Here is a 15,953-nt window from a genome sequence, read left to right as displayed (position 1 = left end):
TCTGCAGTTGCCAGCTCAAAGAATGTGTATGGGTGTTTCACATACAATCTCCTTATTTATTTTGTCATGGGCCACCTCATTGCATTTTGTGTTCCTATATTAATACCTTATTTTAGTTTCTGAAGCAGTCGACAGTTTGTTTTGTTGTCATTCATGACATTGTCACTGGCACTGACAGCTGTTGGTTGGGACGTATTTATCTGCAGTTGCCAGCTCAAAGAATGTGTATGGGTGTTTCACATACAATCTCCTTATTTATTTTGTCATGGGCCACCTCATTGCTTTTTGTGTTCCTATATTAATACCTTATTTTAGTTTCTGAAGCAGTCGACAGTTTGTTTTGTTGTCATTCATGACATTGTCACTGGCACTGACAGCTGTTGGTTGGGACGTATTTATCTGCAGTTGCCAGCTGCCAGCATCTGCTGGGCCATGCGTGCTTCCTGCCTTCAGCTGTGCCATCCCTCCAAGCCATTCATGGTAATTTTCTTTTTCAGTTACGCATACCTTACCTGCCTGTTTTGAAAAATATTTTCAACATAGGCTCACTGCTGTGTTTAAAAATGCATGCAGAACTCTACATGCACTTTACAGCAGTACCTCAGCTTATTACATGAACTGCAAATTTGTACGAAATATAGCCGCACATGTAGCTCTTGACACTGCGCTGTTATTATAAAGCTGAGCCTGCTTCAGGTGCAGTGACTATTCCACACCTGTTGCCTTTTATGCATGTGTGTCCTCTGAAAAGGCCAAAATGTTCGTTTATCTTTTAAAAACGTTGTGCTCTACAATAATACTTTAATGGTATTTCTTGCTTGTACACTGAAATGTCAGTCAGTAAAGTAGCATTGTATGATGACACCAAATCTTGCGTGGCATAGCATCCTTGCAGTGTACTTGGCAAGCTCCTGTCAGCGCAGATGTATTGCTGGTTTATTGCTGTAGCATGTGGTTTTACTGTACAGTTTGTACCTCTACGTTCTTGAAAGTATCCTTGAAAAATTTAAAATTGGTTTTTGAGGCAAGTAAGTGACAGAGTAACTGTCTCACATCTTGATAAGCACCTGAACCATGATGCAAGGGAAGGGATAAAGGAGGGAGTTAAAGAAGAAAAGAGGTGCCGTAGCAGAGGGCTGCAGAATAATTTTGGCCACCTGGGGATCTTTATCCTGCACTGACATCAAACAGCATGCAGTTTAGCCTGTGTTCACTTGGGCCCGCATAAAAAAAACGAGCAGACCTTCTTAGAACTAACATTTCATTGCACCAGCTACTTTGTAGTTTTGACTGCAGTGACCTGAAATCAACGGTTGTTTACTTTGCACAACCCACATACCCTGAACAAGATGTGATGATGCTAGATGAGGTGACCCTCTCTGCATAGCAGCGGGTTGGTTCAGGAAATGCGAAGACTCATGGAGAACCGCTCAGTTATATTTGATTTCATGTTATTGTAGTATTAGTGGTGAGTTGTAGTATAAGTGATGAATTCTTGCAAATGATTGAGGACATCAGTACTCAGTGTGAAAATGAGAGCTAAATCAATACTTAATAATCAGGAAAGAGGCCATTTTATGAAATGCAGTAAGGTACTGGAAGTCGAAACAGAATACACCTCGGCCAGGTCATGCACAGATATAGAGCATTTGAAAGAAATGGTTGGGAGAATAAGAAAGGGGTTTATTGCCTTAGGCATGCACTCAGAAGTTACGAGCAGCACCTTGCAGTATTGTCAAAAAGAAATTTTAAACTGCTTTGCCTTTGCTAAGCTGTCGGGAAAAGTGGGGTACGCTATAAAAGGCTTAAAATTGAGAACAGTGCGCTGAACCACTCAGGAAAATCATAGGGTTAATGATAAGAGATTGGGAGAGAACTGAGTTGGTTGGAAATAAATGCGAATTAAAATCTGAGCGGGAATCATAAATGGACATAGGCAGGACATACATTTTTTAAAGAAGCTGGCTATCCTTTTGGATAGTGGAGTGGTTACTCACAGCAGGAAATTGTGCTCTTGCCTTCATTTTATGGACATATGCTTTGTGTCTTACATCTCTTGGCCTGCCATAGGCAGCATATGCTCATAATAAATTTTTACCTGTCTAATTATGTGGCATAGGGAGAATTGAATTATATAACCTCATCAATGCACACCCTCTCTGAAGTGAACTTTGTCAGCCCCGTCAGTCACCACATTGATGTATGTCACCCCAAATGGGAGCCGTCATGGTGGCTGAGTGGTTATTGTACTTGGCTGCTGACCCGGAAGAGGCAGGTTCGATTCCAGCCAGTTTTGATTCCAGCTGTACTATTCTCATTTCAATGGAGACGAAATGCTACAGGCCTAGGTACCGTGTGATGTCAGCACACCTAAAGAATTTTCCAGTCCTCTACAATAGCGCCCTGTATAGCCTGCGCCGCTTTGTGGCATTAAACCCTTTAAAACCAAGTAAAGTAATGGATACATCATTTCCAAAAATTGTTTATTATTTTCTAAACGTTAACAATTTTCTGCACCTGTTTTCCTTCGTCTTTCCCTCTTATTTCCTTCCTCATGCTGAGTAACAGGTCAGTGATTTTAAGTGCCAGCTAAATATTTTGTTCATTTCATTAGTAAACTTTCTCTGTCTCTCTCTATTGCTTTCCTTTTGGTATCGGCAGTATAGTATTATGCAGAAATATGTCAAGCTTAGATCCAAGAGATATGGCCTAGATTTTAAGTTCTATAGTCAACCACACATTACTTATTACGCTATCGAGGCTTTTTTTTTGGCATGTGCTACCTGGTACAGAACTGATGTGGCCTACAGCGGTAAATATCGTTTGAATGTGCATAAATTGAATAGGAAGGCAAATTTCCCATTTGCCTATGTAAATAGATTGGGCAATCATCATGTGCTAACAAAGCTCATAAACTTTTCTGTTTCCAAAACTTTCTGTAAAAGGCGCTGACTCACTGAAATACACTACAGTTACTTTTGCCTAATCCTGATATTATTTACTGAAGATTGGTTTGAGGGAAAGTCCACTGAGCTCGAATGAGTGCACGGCAGCTTGTCTTTGTCCAAAGTATTTGGAGAATAATGAATTTTGTTACCTGGCAGAGATAAAGCAAGGATGGCAGTGTTTTGTAATGTCCACAGGGAATTCTTCCAAAGCCCAATATGCATGTAATTCCTTTCTTTTTGTGCAACGTAAAACGTCTTCCCTTTACACTCATGGTTGAAATAAAATGCTGAATACTTCACCACTCAAAAAATGAAGGCCATTGTGCTGCTCTACAAAATATCAGGCTGCAGCGGTTGTTGCGAGGCAAATTCACAAGGTTGTCATCATCATCAGCCTGACTACACCCACTGCACGGCAGAGGCCTCTCCCATGTCTCTCCAATTAACCCTGTCCTTTGCCAGTTGTGGCCACCGTATCCCCACAAACTTCTTAATCACATCCGCCCGCCTAACTTTCTGCTGCCCCCTGCTACGTTTGCCTTCTCTTGGAATCCACTCCATCACTCTTAAGGACCACTGGTTATCTTGTCTTTGCATTAAATCTCCTGCCCAAGCCCATTTCTTCCAAATAACCCACGTTTTTTTCGCACCTATTTGTCAGGCTCCGCGTTTTTTTCTCACCTCTTCGTCAAGCTGCGAGCCACTTGCACGCTCTACAAACCTATTTAAAGTACATTATCCAGCATTGTTGCCATGGAGTGTGTAGTGCTAAAACAAAAAATAATACAATAGCTTATGATCTGCTAGAGCAACAGAATTCCAAGAGTTTGAGAAGGGCAGTGGGAGAACTAGCAAGGCGGGATAGCAAAATTCGACAAGCAGCGGACAGGGATCCTTGTAGAGGACAGGCAAATTGGAGACTTCTGGAAGGGGCTGTAGACTTAAGTGCACCTAGCTCGCCTTGTGATGCAGTGTATAGGGCCCTTTGTTTTTGAGTAAAACTGGTTTCTTCTTATTGTTGCATTCCAGAAAGATTCATCAAGATTGGGTTAAACCCATTTTCGCGTGCAAATGTGCCTGTAAGAAAGTGTTGATTGATAATGCATGAAGCTAAAGAACCACTGGGGTGTAGTGGATACGTCTCGTATTTCTTCGTAGCTATATTGTTTAAACAGTGCTGGCTATTTTAATTCCTTTTTATTGCTCGTCGAGTTGCATAAAATTTTAGGATAAATTGAAAACTGCAGGTAGGTTTAATTACAATAATTATACCCGTATTTATGAAGCTCTGTTCGAAGAGAGGTCCACATTTTGTGTGCATGCTTTGAATTTGATTATTTTCACACTGCAAAATGGAGGACAGGTCTGCTGTGCGAGTTTTTTTGCAATGAAGCGGGAGCAAGTGGTGCGGAATGCTTGTTACTGTGTCGCCCTGCCAATATTTCTAGAACCCCTGGGACCACTGAGCTTGTGAGTATCTATGACTCAAAAGCTCGGAGCTGATTGCCCGTTCCGAGGTTGTCTGTATTAACCGGTGCAAGGCCAAGGGCTCATAGCTAACAAGCATATGACACCATAGAACTAGATGCAGTCAGGCTGGGACTGTGCAGTATGTCAGTGTTAACGAGGTCGTGATAAACGAGGTTTACTCTGCGAAGCTAGTGTGAAATAATAATTGTTCTTATGGAAAATATCGTTTTTTCTTAGTCATTGCAGCAATGCAAGAATATCAAATCTGATATCTCTCACTCATCACTCTATGTTTCAGTTTCAAGGGACCAAGAGTTGCATGGAAGTCAGGCAAGCCACAAAGTTGCGTGCGGCTTGAGCCAGCAACCAGGAGCAGGCTGGGAATTTGCGAATTGCCAGTGGTATTCACTCAGTCAAGCAGGCTTTACTGTAAGTACAGTGTTTTCGCCATAGCATTTCTTTGAAAAGTACACATTGAGCTTGAATAGGACAAGCTGTCGGTCTAGTTGGTGCTGATCTTTTGTGGTTGACAGAGCTTAGAAACACAGACTGGGGTCAGAAAGAAAGAATATGAGGGCACAGGTGCTGACTACAGATTTATTCCAGAATCACCGAAACACTGCATATATAACCAAAACACAGGCGCCAACAGGTGGCAATTTTATGCACTCGTAACAAGTAAGTGATATGGCCAATAGTGGGAAAACAACACAAACTAGAAACAGAAACCAAGACTATAGAGCAGGGAAGGATGAAACCATAACAAGGTTAAAGGAATAGTTTTAAGCAAGTCAATTTTAAGACCACCAGCATGTGAAACAGTGGAAGGGTTTGACCAAAATTTTTAAGTACTGGTCTGATAACACGGAACTAAAAGACTACATGCAAACACAGATCAAGGGCAGTGAAATAAAAGTAAAATGGCAAGAAAAAACATGCCGTGAAAAGAAAATGGTGATTGGGCAAGCAAACAAGAATTGGTCTACAAAGGTGAAGTGAGCTAAAAAACTGAAAGAATAAAAGGGGAATAAATGCACAATAGCAACAAAGGTGAAGCCAAGAATTAACATGGCTAAAGGAGGAAGATGAGCTACTGTAAAAATGAGAGATAAAATATCAAAATATGAAATTCAATTAGTAATAAAGATAAAAGCAAACAAACACGAAAATAGAGGAGTTGGCAGAAAAGTCAAGGCATGCAAGATGTTTATAAAACCAGGGCTAGGTCAAACAGATCCTGAAGAAAGGCAATCTTTTTTTCCGAGGGTGTTCTTGCCCATTAATCCTCGAGCCTCAAAATCCCGGCGGCTCCCACCAGTTTGTCATTTGAGCTTATTCTGGTGCTTTTTTAACACAATGGCACTTTTTTTGAACACGGGTAGCATGGCTTTTTTCGGTCACAGTTTTGGCAATGGACTTGCAGATTTAGAAGGACGTGCTTGTAGGCCAGTTGGTTGGTAATCGTTAGAAAAACCGCAAAACAGGATGGGACAAAGGCAGGCGAAACACAAGGTGGTACGACAACTGAACATTTATTGAAGAAATGAGTGCTCATATGGATCAGTTGCGCATGTAATCTGCAAACAATCGTTGCAAAAACAACCTAGGGAGGGAAACAAATTCTAATTCTTTCTGAAAATGGACACACAAGGCATGCTATCCCACCTATCTGGCTTCGACCTCAGGATGGCAACAGCCTTGAGAATTTCTTTCCAACTGGCCCTTTATTCATCCAATAATAATGTGCAGTTCAGTTTAGGTTAACAGTCTTTACAACTGGGACAGTGGACAGGCAGGCAAGGTCGTCCGGGCCTACCCAAGGAATGCTAATACTCTTGCAAGGGAGTGTTTCACCATCTACCAATTTGGCCGGTATAAAATCGACCACAGCTGAGAGGAATCGTGTACACCACCCCCATTGCACATGGCATGAGGCATTCAAAAAGTACCGCCAACGGGCATGTTGTACAAGATTCCCCTCAGCTGTGGCCAGTTTTATATCGTCCAAAGTGGTAGATGTTTACACATTTGTTTGCAAGAGTATGCGTGTTCCTTGAGTAGACCCGGAGGCATTTGCCGTCCCACTCACTGTCTCATTGTAGACTGCTGTCCCAAACTGAACTGCACACAGATTATTGGATGAAGAAAGGAGCAGTTGGAAAGAGAAATTCTCGAGGCTGTTGCCATCTTGAGGTCGGAGCCAGATAAGTGTGTCAGCACGCCTACTGTGTTCATTTTTCAGGAAAATTAGCGTTTCTGTCTGTGTTTCCCCCGGTTGTTTTTGTTTCGTTTTTGAGCAGGTGATTGTCATATTTGCTCAGCTCTATGGTTGCCATTGAATTTTTTGCCTCTTTACGATTGTTTGCAGATTACACACGTGACTTGTCTATATAAGCACTGCTGTTCAATAAATTTTCAGTTGTCAGTACGGCCTTGTGTTGTCACCTGCCTCTGTGTGATAGTTTTGTGGTTTTGCTCTTTCCGACTGGCAGATTCCCGAGAAATGTACCCGATAAATCAATCTTATGCTCCCTTATCCTTTCATTGATGCCAATGTATACCTTGCCGCAAGACAAAAGGATTGATTAAATGCCCTCCGTGCATGGCGCTAAGGGTTTTCTGTGCTGCGTGGTGCAGCGTCTTTTTTTTTCATTTAGGATTCCGCAACTGCAATAGGTGCTAGGGGGTCAGAAAAGGCAATGTCTACTCCTGCTTTCTCTCCGAGTTTCTGAAGGTTCTGTGAAATTTACCTTTAGAAAAATCGAGAGATAGAGTAGATGCTTTTTTTGCTGCCGCCCCCCCCATCACCTATCACACCTCTCTAGGATCGTCAATGAAAAAGAAAAAAGAAACAGGCTGCACTGCATTGCACAGAAACCCTTAGTGGCATGCACAAGAAGTGCTTTCTCAATCCTTTTTTCTTGCTGCAAGGTATACATTGGCATCAATGGAAGGCTAAGAGAGCATTACACTGATTTATCGGGTACATCTCTTAGGTACCTGCAAGTCCACTGCTGATAATGGGACGCAAAAAAGCCATGCTGCCCAAAGTTCGAGAAAGCCACTGTGTTAATAGAGCCCTGTAATAAGCTGACGCAATGCAATGGTGGAAGCCGCAGAGATTTTCCGGCTCCGGGGTGAATGTAAAGAACACGCTTGGTTTCACTCGGAGGATTGCCTTTCTTTGTGGACGTACTTGATCTAGCCGTGGTTCTACATGTGTGTTACATGCCTTGCCTCTTCCGCCAACTTCCCTCTTTTGGTGTTTTTCCTCGATTTTTGCCTTCATACTGGTTATTGAATTTCACTCTTTTTATATTTTATCTCTCGGCTTCAGTGTACGTCATCTTCCACTTTTAACCATCTTAACTGTTGGCTTCACCTTTGTGGCTCATGCGCGTTTTTATTCCCTTTTTATCCTTTTAATTTTTAGCAGACTTCACCTTCGCTTGATGCTCAATTCTCGTTTGCTTACCCAATCACCATTTTGCTTCTATTGCGTGTTTTTTCTTGCCATTTCTCCTTCATTTTTTTTTCACTGCACTTGGTCTGTGTTTGTGCATAAGGTTTTTTAGTTCCATTTTATAAGACCAGTTCTTAAATATTCTTTTGGTCAAACCTATCCACTGTTGGCAGTCTTTTAAAAATGACTTGCTTATAAATTTTTCTCTCACCTTGTTCTGGTTTTATCCTGTGCTGTGTCCTCTGGTTTTTGCTTCTAGCTTTTGTTGTTTTTCCACTACTTCTCATACCACTTCTTGTTACCACGAGTGCATAAATCGCTGCGTGTTGGTGCCTGTGGTGTGGGTATTTATGCAGTATGTCGGCAGTTCTGGAAAAAGTTTAGGTTCAGTGCCTGTGCCATCGTCTTTTTTGTTTCTGTCCCTTGTCTGAGTGCTGTCAACCACAATCGGTGCATTGAGCTGACTGCTCTGCAGCCACCCATGTGTATGCAATGAAGTGGCTTCAAGAATAATGAAGTACACAAAAAAATTGATTGCTTAAAATTTCTGGTATGTTTTTTAGGAAAACATTTGGCATTTAAAGGGATAAGAGTGCTCTGAAAACCTAAAAAAATTAGTATGTGCTTCTTGGGGCCTTTCCTCAAATTTCACATCACCTTGTAGCGTGATGCAAGACATTCAAGTTGTTACCCACAGTTTACTTTTTTGTTGCCCACTTATTGGCTGCCACCTTCTTTGGGAGGCAGTGTCATGGGGTTTGGGAGACAATCTGATTCCTGTGTGTTGGCCTGAAGTGCAAGCTTTTGGATGTGGGGAGCAGGTTCACGGTGCCAACTTTTGGCTGTAACTACAGTTTGGCCATGACTGTTAGTCCTTTTCTGTGATGCAGTGTCATTTATGTAATGCGTAATTTGATGATGAAGCAGTCTCAGGGGTTGCGGTGCTCAGCTGTTGACTTCAAAGACACAGGATCGATCCTGGCCGCGGCAGTCGCATTCTGATGGAGACAAAATGCTGGAAGCCTGTGTACTGTGCGATGTCAGTGCACGTAAAAGAACCCCACGTGGATGAAATTATCAGAGCCCTTCACTCTGGCATCCCTCATAGCCTGACTCACTTGGGACATTAAACCCCATCAATCCAAATCCATTTTCGTACTTCTCAGCTTCGCCGCTGGCCTCTGCAGGCCAGCGAAACCTCCCACAAGTTGACGAACGGCAGTTTATACACCATTCGTAAATGCCTACATAGACACTACATCATTGGTGGCAAAGGTTGCCAGATGTGCAAGCGTTTCCGGTAGTTTTTCTCTGTTGCTTTCGTCAGGCAGCTTGCAAAAGATGTTTTACTAGGCTAATAAACGGTGAGGTTCTTTGTGTTCTTAAGGTGGTGCAGCGTGATAAAACAGACACGTAATAGCCATGCCATGCTTTTTTGTAGCCAAAGGCAATTTTTCGCCTTATTCTCATCTTCATTTGCCGTTCATGCTTTCTCGAGGTACGGCAGTTGGAAGAAGGTCTCTAGAGCAGCTCCTTGTCTGAAGAAATGCCGAGTGGCATTCTTCAATCCTAACTGCCCATCAAATGGAAGAGCAGTTTTCTCCACTCCACAGAGTGGAGACGGAGTATCGAGTTGAGGCGCACTTCTGAATTCGGCGGTTAGCCTTTCATAGGCAGCAGAGATGTGCAGTAAACTTTATTCGCTGTTAATCTTCCAGATAAACACTAAATCCTCCTCATTCCTCATCAGTGCACACACTGTGTAAGAAACTTTGTCACTCCATTTGTCACCACTTTGATGTATGCCATCCCTAATTCAGGGGCTGTATAATCTTTGAAATTTTGTTGAAATTGCTTGAAAACCTTTGCAATTTCCTGCACCTCTCTTTTTCCCCCAAGTCCCAAACCTATGCAGAGTGCAAGTGGGTTTTTAAACTCCAGCTAAATTTTGTTATTCATCAAAGGGCTTTTCTCTCTACTGCTTTGCTGGGTGTATCTGAAGTATAATATTATGCACCAGTGTGTGAAGCTTTGTTCCCAGAGCTATTAGCCCGAGGTAGTAATTTTAGAGCATTGTGTTGTGTTCTAAGCCTGGTTGCGTTTTAAGCCTCAGAGTTGTGCTGATTCCGCGGATAGAAACCATGATGGCAGCCTCCAATGCAGCAGTGTATCCCAGTAGTTGCCATGGGAGCCGAGGTGGTTACATAATGGAATAAAATAATAGCAGGTGGCAGTGTGATGCTCGAGCACCACAGCTCGAAACTAAACTATATCGATCGGTATATGTATATCTGTCTGGCAGGCATTAAAGTCTGGCTGCTTAGTCTCGACATTCGTGTAAAATTTGTGTGTGAACCGTTTGGCATGAATGTACCAGATGGTGTCATACGATTCAGCCTGTCGTGCAGCATAAACTTACTAGTTAAGTTAGAGCCTATCTCGCAGCACGGATTCGAACTGACAACCTATGTTAGGTGTATGAATGCTCGTTATTCGATCACTGCCTCAGCATCTCATTTTTTATATTCAACCACACTAACATTACTTATTACCCCATCTGTGCAGATTCCTTCTGGCACTATTTGAAGCTGAAGGGTTGCTCAGCTGAGGATCTCCAAAAGCGCCACAAGAAGGTCCCGCGCTACCTGGCACAAAAGTGCTGTGACCTGTGGCAGTAAGTAGCTGTTCAAGCCAATAGTCTCTTGTTATATGCATGAATAGATTGGGTAAGCTCATGTGCTTACAAAACTCGTAAACTTGACTGTATTTCCTAACTGTCTGTATGGTATACTTAGGCACTGGAATAACCTGCAAATCTCACTGGAATTTGCCTACTATAGTGAGATACTGCTTTACCCAAGTTCTGCTTAAGGGTAGTCGACTACTCAGATGACGCACAGAAGATTATATTTATTAAGAAGATTAAGATTATAGTCACCTCTTTCATTGAATGTGTGTTTTTTTTTTTTGAAATGCGGCAATGCTAACCTTATAATTGGAGTATTTTACCGTCCTCCTGACATGCGTGACGGTTTTGCTGAAGAATTGCATCGCATATTAGGTGAAGTGTGTGCACGTTTCCCGAATTCTATTTTACTCATTCTCGGTGACTTTAATTTTCCCAACATTAGCTGGGATATGTTGTCTGCCCCTCCTAGTGACAAAGAAGCCCATGCCTTCATACAGACGTGTCTCGACTTTTCGTTATCTCAAATTATCTCTCAACCTACTCGGTCATCGGTGCATTCCTCAAACATTCTGGACCTCTTCCTAGCCAGTGACCCAAATATTTGTTCAGATATCATTCATCATGAAGGCCTTTCCGATCACGACATTATCACCGGGCACATCAACTATCTGCTCAGCGAAAGAACAACTGTTCCAAAAAAGATAAGATGCTACAACAAGGCTAACTTTCACAAAATGAACTCCGAATTAACCACCTTCTCAGTGCAATACCTTTCTGATTGGTCCTCTCATTCTGTTAAGGAAAACTGGATGTTGTTCAAAACTACACTTACTAACCTCATCAATGATTGCATTCCTCTTATATCGATAAAGTGCAACCCAAGTGTACCCTGGTTTGATCTCAGGCTTCGTAGAGTTAATAATAAGAAAAAACGTCTGTACAGAGAAGCCAAAGCGCATCGAACTACTCATTCCCTTGAAAGGTATAAGCAAAGCGATAAAGAATACCAAGTATTACTAAAAAAAACCCGCAGGGAATTCTTCAGCAATGTTTTGCCAACAATCATCACCAATAACCCACGTAGATTCTGGCGCGATATTAATCCCCGCAGCTCTGATGACATTATCCTTACTGACTCGAATAACACTCCAATTCCTGCACCCGAATGTGCTCAGATGTTTCTTTCAGCATTTTCATCCGTATTTACTTTAGAAGACATCGCTACAGCTCCCATCCTAGATCAATTTCTTGAGGTTTCAAATGCCCAATTAGTTATTAATGACGAAGGAATTAAATCCCTCCTGAATAATGTTAAACTAACTTCTAGCTCTGATCCTCTGGGCTTTAACAACAAGATTCTTAAAAAACATTTCTGAGAGCATTTATCCAGGTATTGTCATCACTCTTTTCTCAGTCATTATCAACTGGATCGATTTCTAGCGATTGGCGCATAGCTAAAGTAATACCCATATTCAAATCTGGTGACCACTCTAATCCTCTCAACTATCGTCCAATATCCTTGACTAGCTCCATATCTAAGCTAATGGAACATGTTGTTTACACTAATATTATCAGCTATCTTGAGCACCACAACATCATATTCAAATACCAGCATGGATTTCGAAGGGGTTTCTCATGTGACACTCAACTTTCCGGCTTCACTTACGACCTCTTTTCATCAATAGACGCAGGCAAACAAGTCGATGCGCTATTCCTTGACTTTTCTAAAGCATTTGACCGGGTCCCCCATTACAGACTTTTGCTCAAACTAACCCACTTGAACATTCATTCTGATGTTATTGCCTGGGTTAAAGCTTTTCTTGCATGCCGATCTCAGTTCATTTCTGTCAATAATCATCTTTCGTCCTCCTCACCCGTTTCGTCCGGTGTTCCCCAGGGTAGCGTTTTGGGTCCTTTACTTTTTCTAATCTTCATAAATGACTTACCCGCCTGCGTATCATCCAAAATCAGATTATTCGTTGATGATTGTGTTATATACCGTAGCATTTCTAACGACTCTGACCGCCAATCTTTGCAAACTGATTTAGATTCCATTAGTAAGTGGTGTTCTTCTTGGTTAATGACCCTTAATTCCTCTAAAACTAAACTTGTCTCTTTCACTCGCAAGTCTTGTCGCATTCCAACATCTTACTCTCCTTAATAACCCGGTTGAACTTTCTACTTCCTACAAGGATTTGGGACTACACCTTCAGTCTAATTTAACATGGAATTACCATCTTAGCCATATTCTTGCAGCTGCTAACCGCTCTCTGGGTCTTCTAAAACGTAACCTTAAACAAGCGCCTTTCCACCTGAAAAAACTAGCATATGTTACCTTAATACGGCCTAAAATCGAATATGCGTCGGCCATCTGGGACCCGGATCAAGCATACCTTATTGATGACTTGGAATCTTTGCAAAACCGTGCCGTTAGATTCATCTTTTCTGATTATTCTCGTCATACTAGCGTCACCGCACTAAAGGCTCGCGCCGAACTTGATACGTTATCACATCGCACATCACATCACGTTATCACAAACTATCACGCTTGACCCTTTTCCATAAACTTTACCATCATGTTCTGCTCCATGACGATTTTTTTTCAATCACCTGAATCGTTTTTTCCACGTCGCGACCACCCGCTGAAAGTTTAATGCATATCATGCCACACTTCTTTGTTTGCTCTTTCATACCACGTACTATAGTCGACTGGAATAATCTTCCATCACACATCGCTTCTGAACGGGATCTTAATAAGTTTCAGGACCTTCTTACCCAAATGTCTGTTTAGCTTCACTAATTGATTGTACCACATGCTGCATTCAGCTTTTTTGTTATTTTGTTTTGTTCCTGCGGTTGTTATGCGTCTAAAACACTATCTGTTCTTTTTTTTCTGTAAATTACAATGTATACTACAGGTTTTTGTTTATTTCTTTTGTTTTCTACATGTGCTTTCTGTTCTTATGTATAGCACATTGGCGCTTGCTCAATATTATTTTGTGTTGCGTGTCATTGCTCCCCTCTATGTAATACCCTCGATTGAGGGCCTTTAGGGGTTTATTGAATAAATTGAATAAATAAATTATTGAATAAATGAACCATACTGTTACAGCACTTATGGACCACATTAGCAGACGGATAAAAGCAAGGATCAGGAGTGTTTTGTAGTGTTCACGGGGCATTATTGAAGATAGCATCCTTGTGATTATTTTCTGGTCATCTAAAGTAAAATATCTTCCCTTTGCGCTCATGTTTTGAGACTGTTCTGAGACGGCGTGCAGCCAGGCTTTTCAGCATGGAAGAGGCGGCTTTAGACAAGGCAGGCGAGCGCTCTGTTCCTGCACGTTATGTAGATGTCGGATGAATCTCGAAAAAATTATATGAACGACGCGCCAGGAATATGACTACTCCAACCCTTCGGAGATGTGCAGCGCACAGTATACGGCCGTGCCAGCGACATGTCTTTCTGTTCAAACTTTCTCTAGAACCGCTGTCACTACGCAGAAGCAGGTAGCAGTATCTATCTGTACTAAGAATTCGTATCTTAAAGGAAAAAAGAAAGCGCAATGTTCACCTTTGGCACGATTTCTGCAGTGATGTGCGTTCTGCCGGCTGACAGTACACCGCTTGCTTGGCGTTGTAGGCCTAACCTGTGCTTTACTCAAGCTGTAGCGGGAAGCGCTTTTGAACTAGCCACCAGTGATCACAGAAATGTCTACTTTTTTTACCGCCTCTACAATAACTTTATGGTGGTTTATTTCCCCAACGTCTTCGTAAGTCAAGCGCGCGGAAAAACGGGCCAGGCGGACCGCCTCGCACTGATAGATGCGGGTTGCATGCACGGACTCAGTCTGAGCCGTTGGCAGAACCGTCATTACAGGTCATGATGCACTTGGTCACACGTTGCATGCACGTCTGCATCTTGATTTCTTGGTTGACGTCACTTCTGTGATGTCAGCTTGGTTGACGTCACTTCTGTGATGTCAGCTTGGTTGACGTCACTTCTGTGACGTCAGCTTGGTTGACGTCACTTCTGTCAATAAAGTGCTCTGCACGCCAATGTCTCACCCATTCCGGACGGTTCCCACCAGCCATCGTATGAAGCGCGGTGTGCATATTCTTCAGTTGTATAATTGAGGCTTTTAATGCATTATTCCTATGGGTTTACGTCGGGCCCGTGCCAATTTGATGTTAAATGTGGATCGTTGCATGAAAAGGGAATGCATAATCAAGATTCCACTATGACTTTTGTAACATTTGCATGCGTTTGTTGTGTATGCATACTATATATATCACTGTTCTTTTTCTTCACCTAGGACAGTCTGAACAAGAGAGACCTGCTGAAGAAAAATTCTGTATATATGTAATAAATAGTCAATTTGCTCCAAATGAGGTGTTTTTGTGCCTGGCTGTACTGCAGGAATGCATGGAATGTTCAGAGTGAGACTGCTGCTCTGTAGCTGCATATTAATTGACAAATAAAGCGTACTTAGTAATGACTACAGGAATACAACACACTACACAAATGCACTACAGAAGGCAGACTACAGAGATACGACACTACAGAATTACGTCACTACAGAAGACAGACTACAGAAATACTACACTACAGAAGACAGACTACAGAAATACTACACTACAGAAGACAGACTACAGAAATACGACACTACAGACTACACAAATACTACATGCCCAAAATACGACAGACTACAGAAGTTTTCTGTCGTAAATTCCTGTAGTGCGTTTTGACTGGGTTCCCTTCCTCAAAAACCTATTCACAAATTTTACACTTTGATTTCCAAGCTCCCGGTCTACTGGTTTTGACGCTTTGGAGGACAGATACGGCGCATTTCCGATCCTCGAAAACCAATCAGAAATTTTACCCTCTGCTTTCTGTGCCCCTGCGGATTGGTTTCTGGGCTGTGAAAACAGATACGGCGCATTTCCTTTCCCCAAAAACCTATTTACAAATTATACCCTCTGCTTTCCGAGGCCCCGCGTATTGGTTTCGGAGCTGTGGAAAACAGATACGGCGCATTTCCCTTCCTCAAAAACCAGTCACAAATTTTACCCTCTGCTTTAGGAGCCTCCGCGTATTGGTTTCGGAGCTGTGGAAAACAGACACGGCGCATTTCCTTTCCTCAAAACCTTTTCACAAATTATACCCTCTGCTTTCCGAGCCCCCGTGTATGGTTTCGGAGCTGTGGAAAACAGATACAGCGTATTTCCTTTCCTCAAAATCTTATTCACAGATTTTACCCTTTGCTTTCTAAGATCCCGGTCTCCTGGTTTCGAAGCTTTGTAGGACTGATACGGCGCATTTTCTTTCCTCAAAAACCAATGCAGTAATTTTACCCTCTGCTGGTTTCGATGCCGTGGAAGG

General features: G+C 42.2%; 1 protein-coding gene across 1 annotated transcript; it reads left to right on the top strand.

The window, feature by feature from the left end:
- The first annotated feature begins 253 nt into the window (after positions 1–253).
- LOC149338127 (uncharacterized) lies at positions 254–14,959 on the top strand. The gene is made up of 4 exons (XM_089550275.1): positions 254–480; positions 4,717–4,847; positions 10,447–10,555; positions 14,887–14,959. Exons 1-4 carry the CDS (start codon positions 353–355, stop codon positions 14,894–14,896), a joined length of 378 nt encoding a protein of 125 aa, XP_089406401.1. The 5' UTR covers positions 254–352; the 3' UTR covers positions 14,897–14,959.
- The last annotated feature ends 994 nt before the right edge of the window (positions 14,960–15,953 follow it).

Source organism: Amblyomma mixtum, chromosome 6 (genome assembly GCF_055824585.1).
Source record: "Amblyomma mixtum isolate Tamu chromosome 6, ASM5582458v1, whole genome shotgun sequence".
Taxonomy (NCBI): Eukaryota; Metazoa; Arthropoda; class Arachnida; order Ixodida; family Ixodidae; genus Amblyomma; species Amblyomma mixtum.
Note: the sequence above shows the minus strand (reverse complement) of the source record. Positions and strands in the feature narration are given on the sequence as shown.

What these genes read in the sequence shown, in the direction of transcription:
- LOC149338127 (XM_089550275.1), top strand. Translation starts at nt 353, where the DNA reads ATGACATTGTCACTGGCACTGACAGCTGTTGGTTGGGACGTATTTATC. An exon ending in ATCCCTCCAAGCCATTCATG is followed by an intron (nt 481 to 4,716) that starts GTAATTTTCTTT and finishes TCTATGTTTCAG; the next exon opens with TTTCAAGGGACCAAGAGTTG. An exon ending in TCAGTCAAGCAGGCTTTACT is followed by an intron (nt 4,848 to 10,446) that starts GTAAGTACAGTG and finishes CCATCTGTGCAG; the next exon opens with ATTCCTTCTGGCACTATTTG.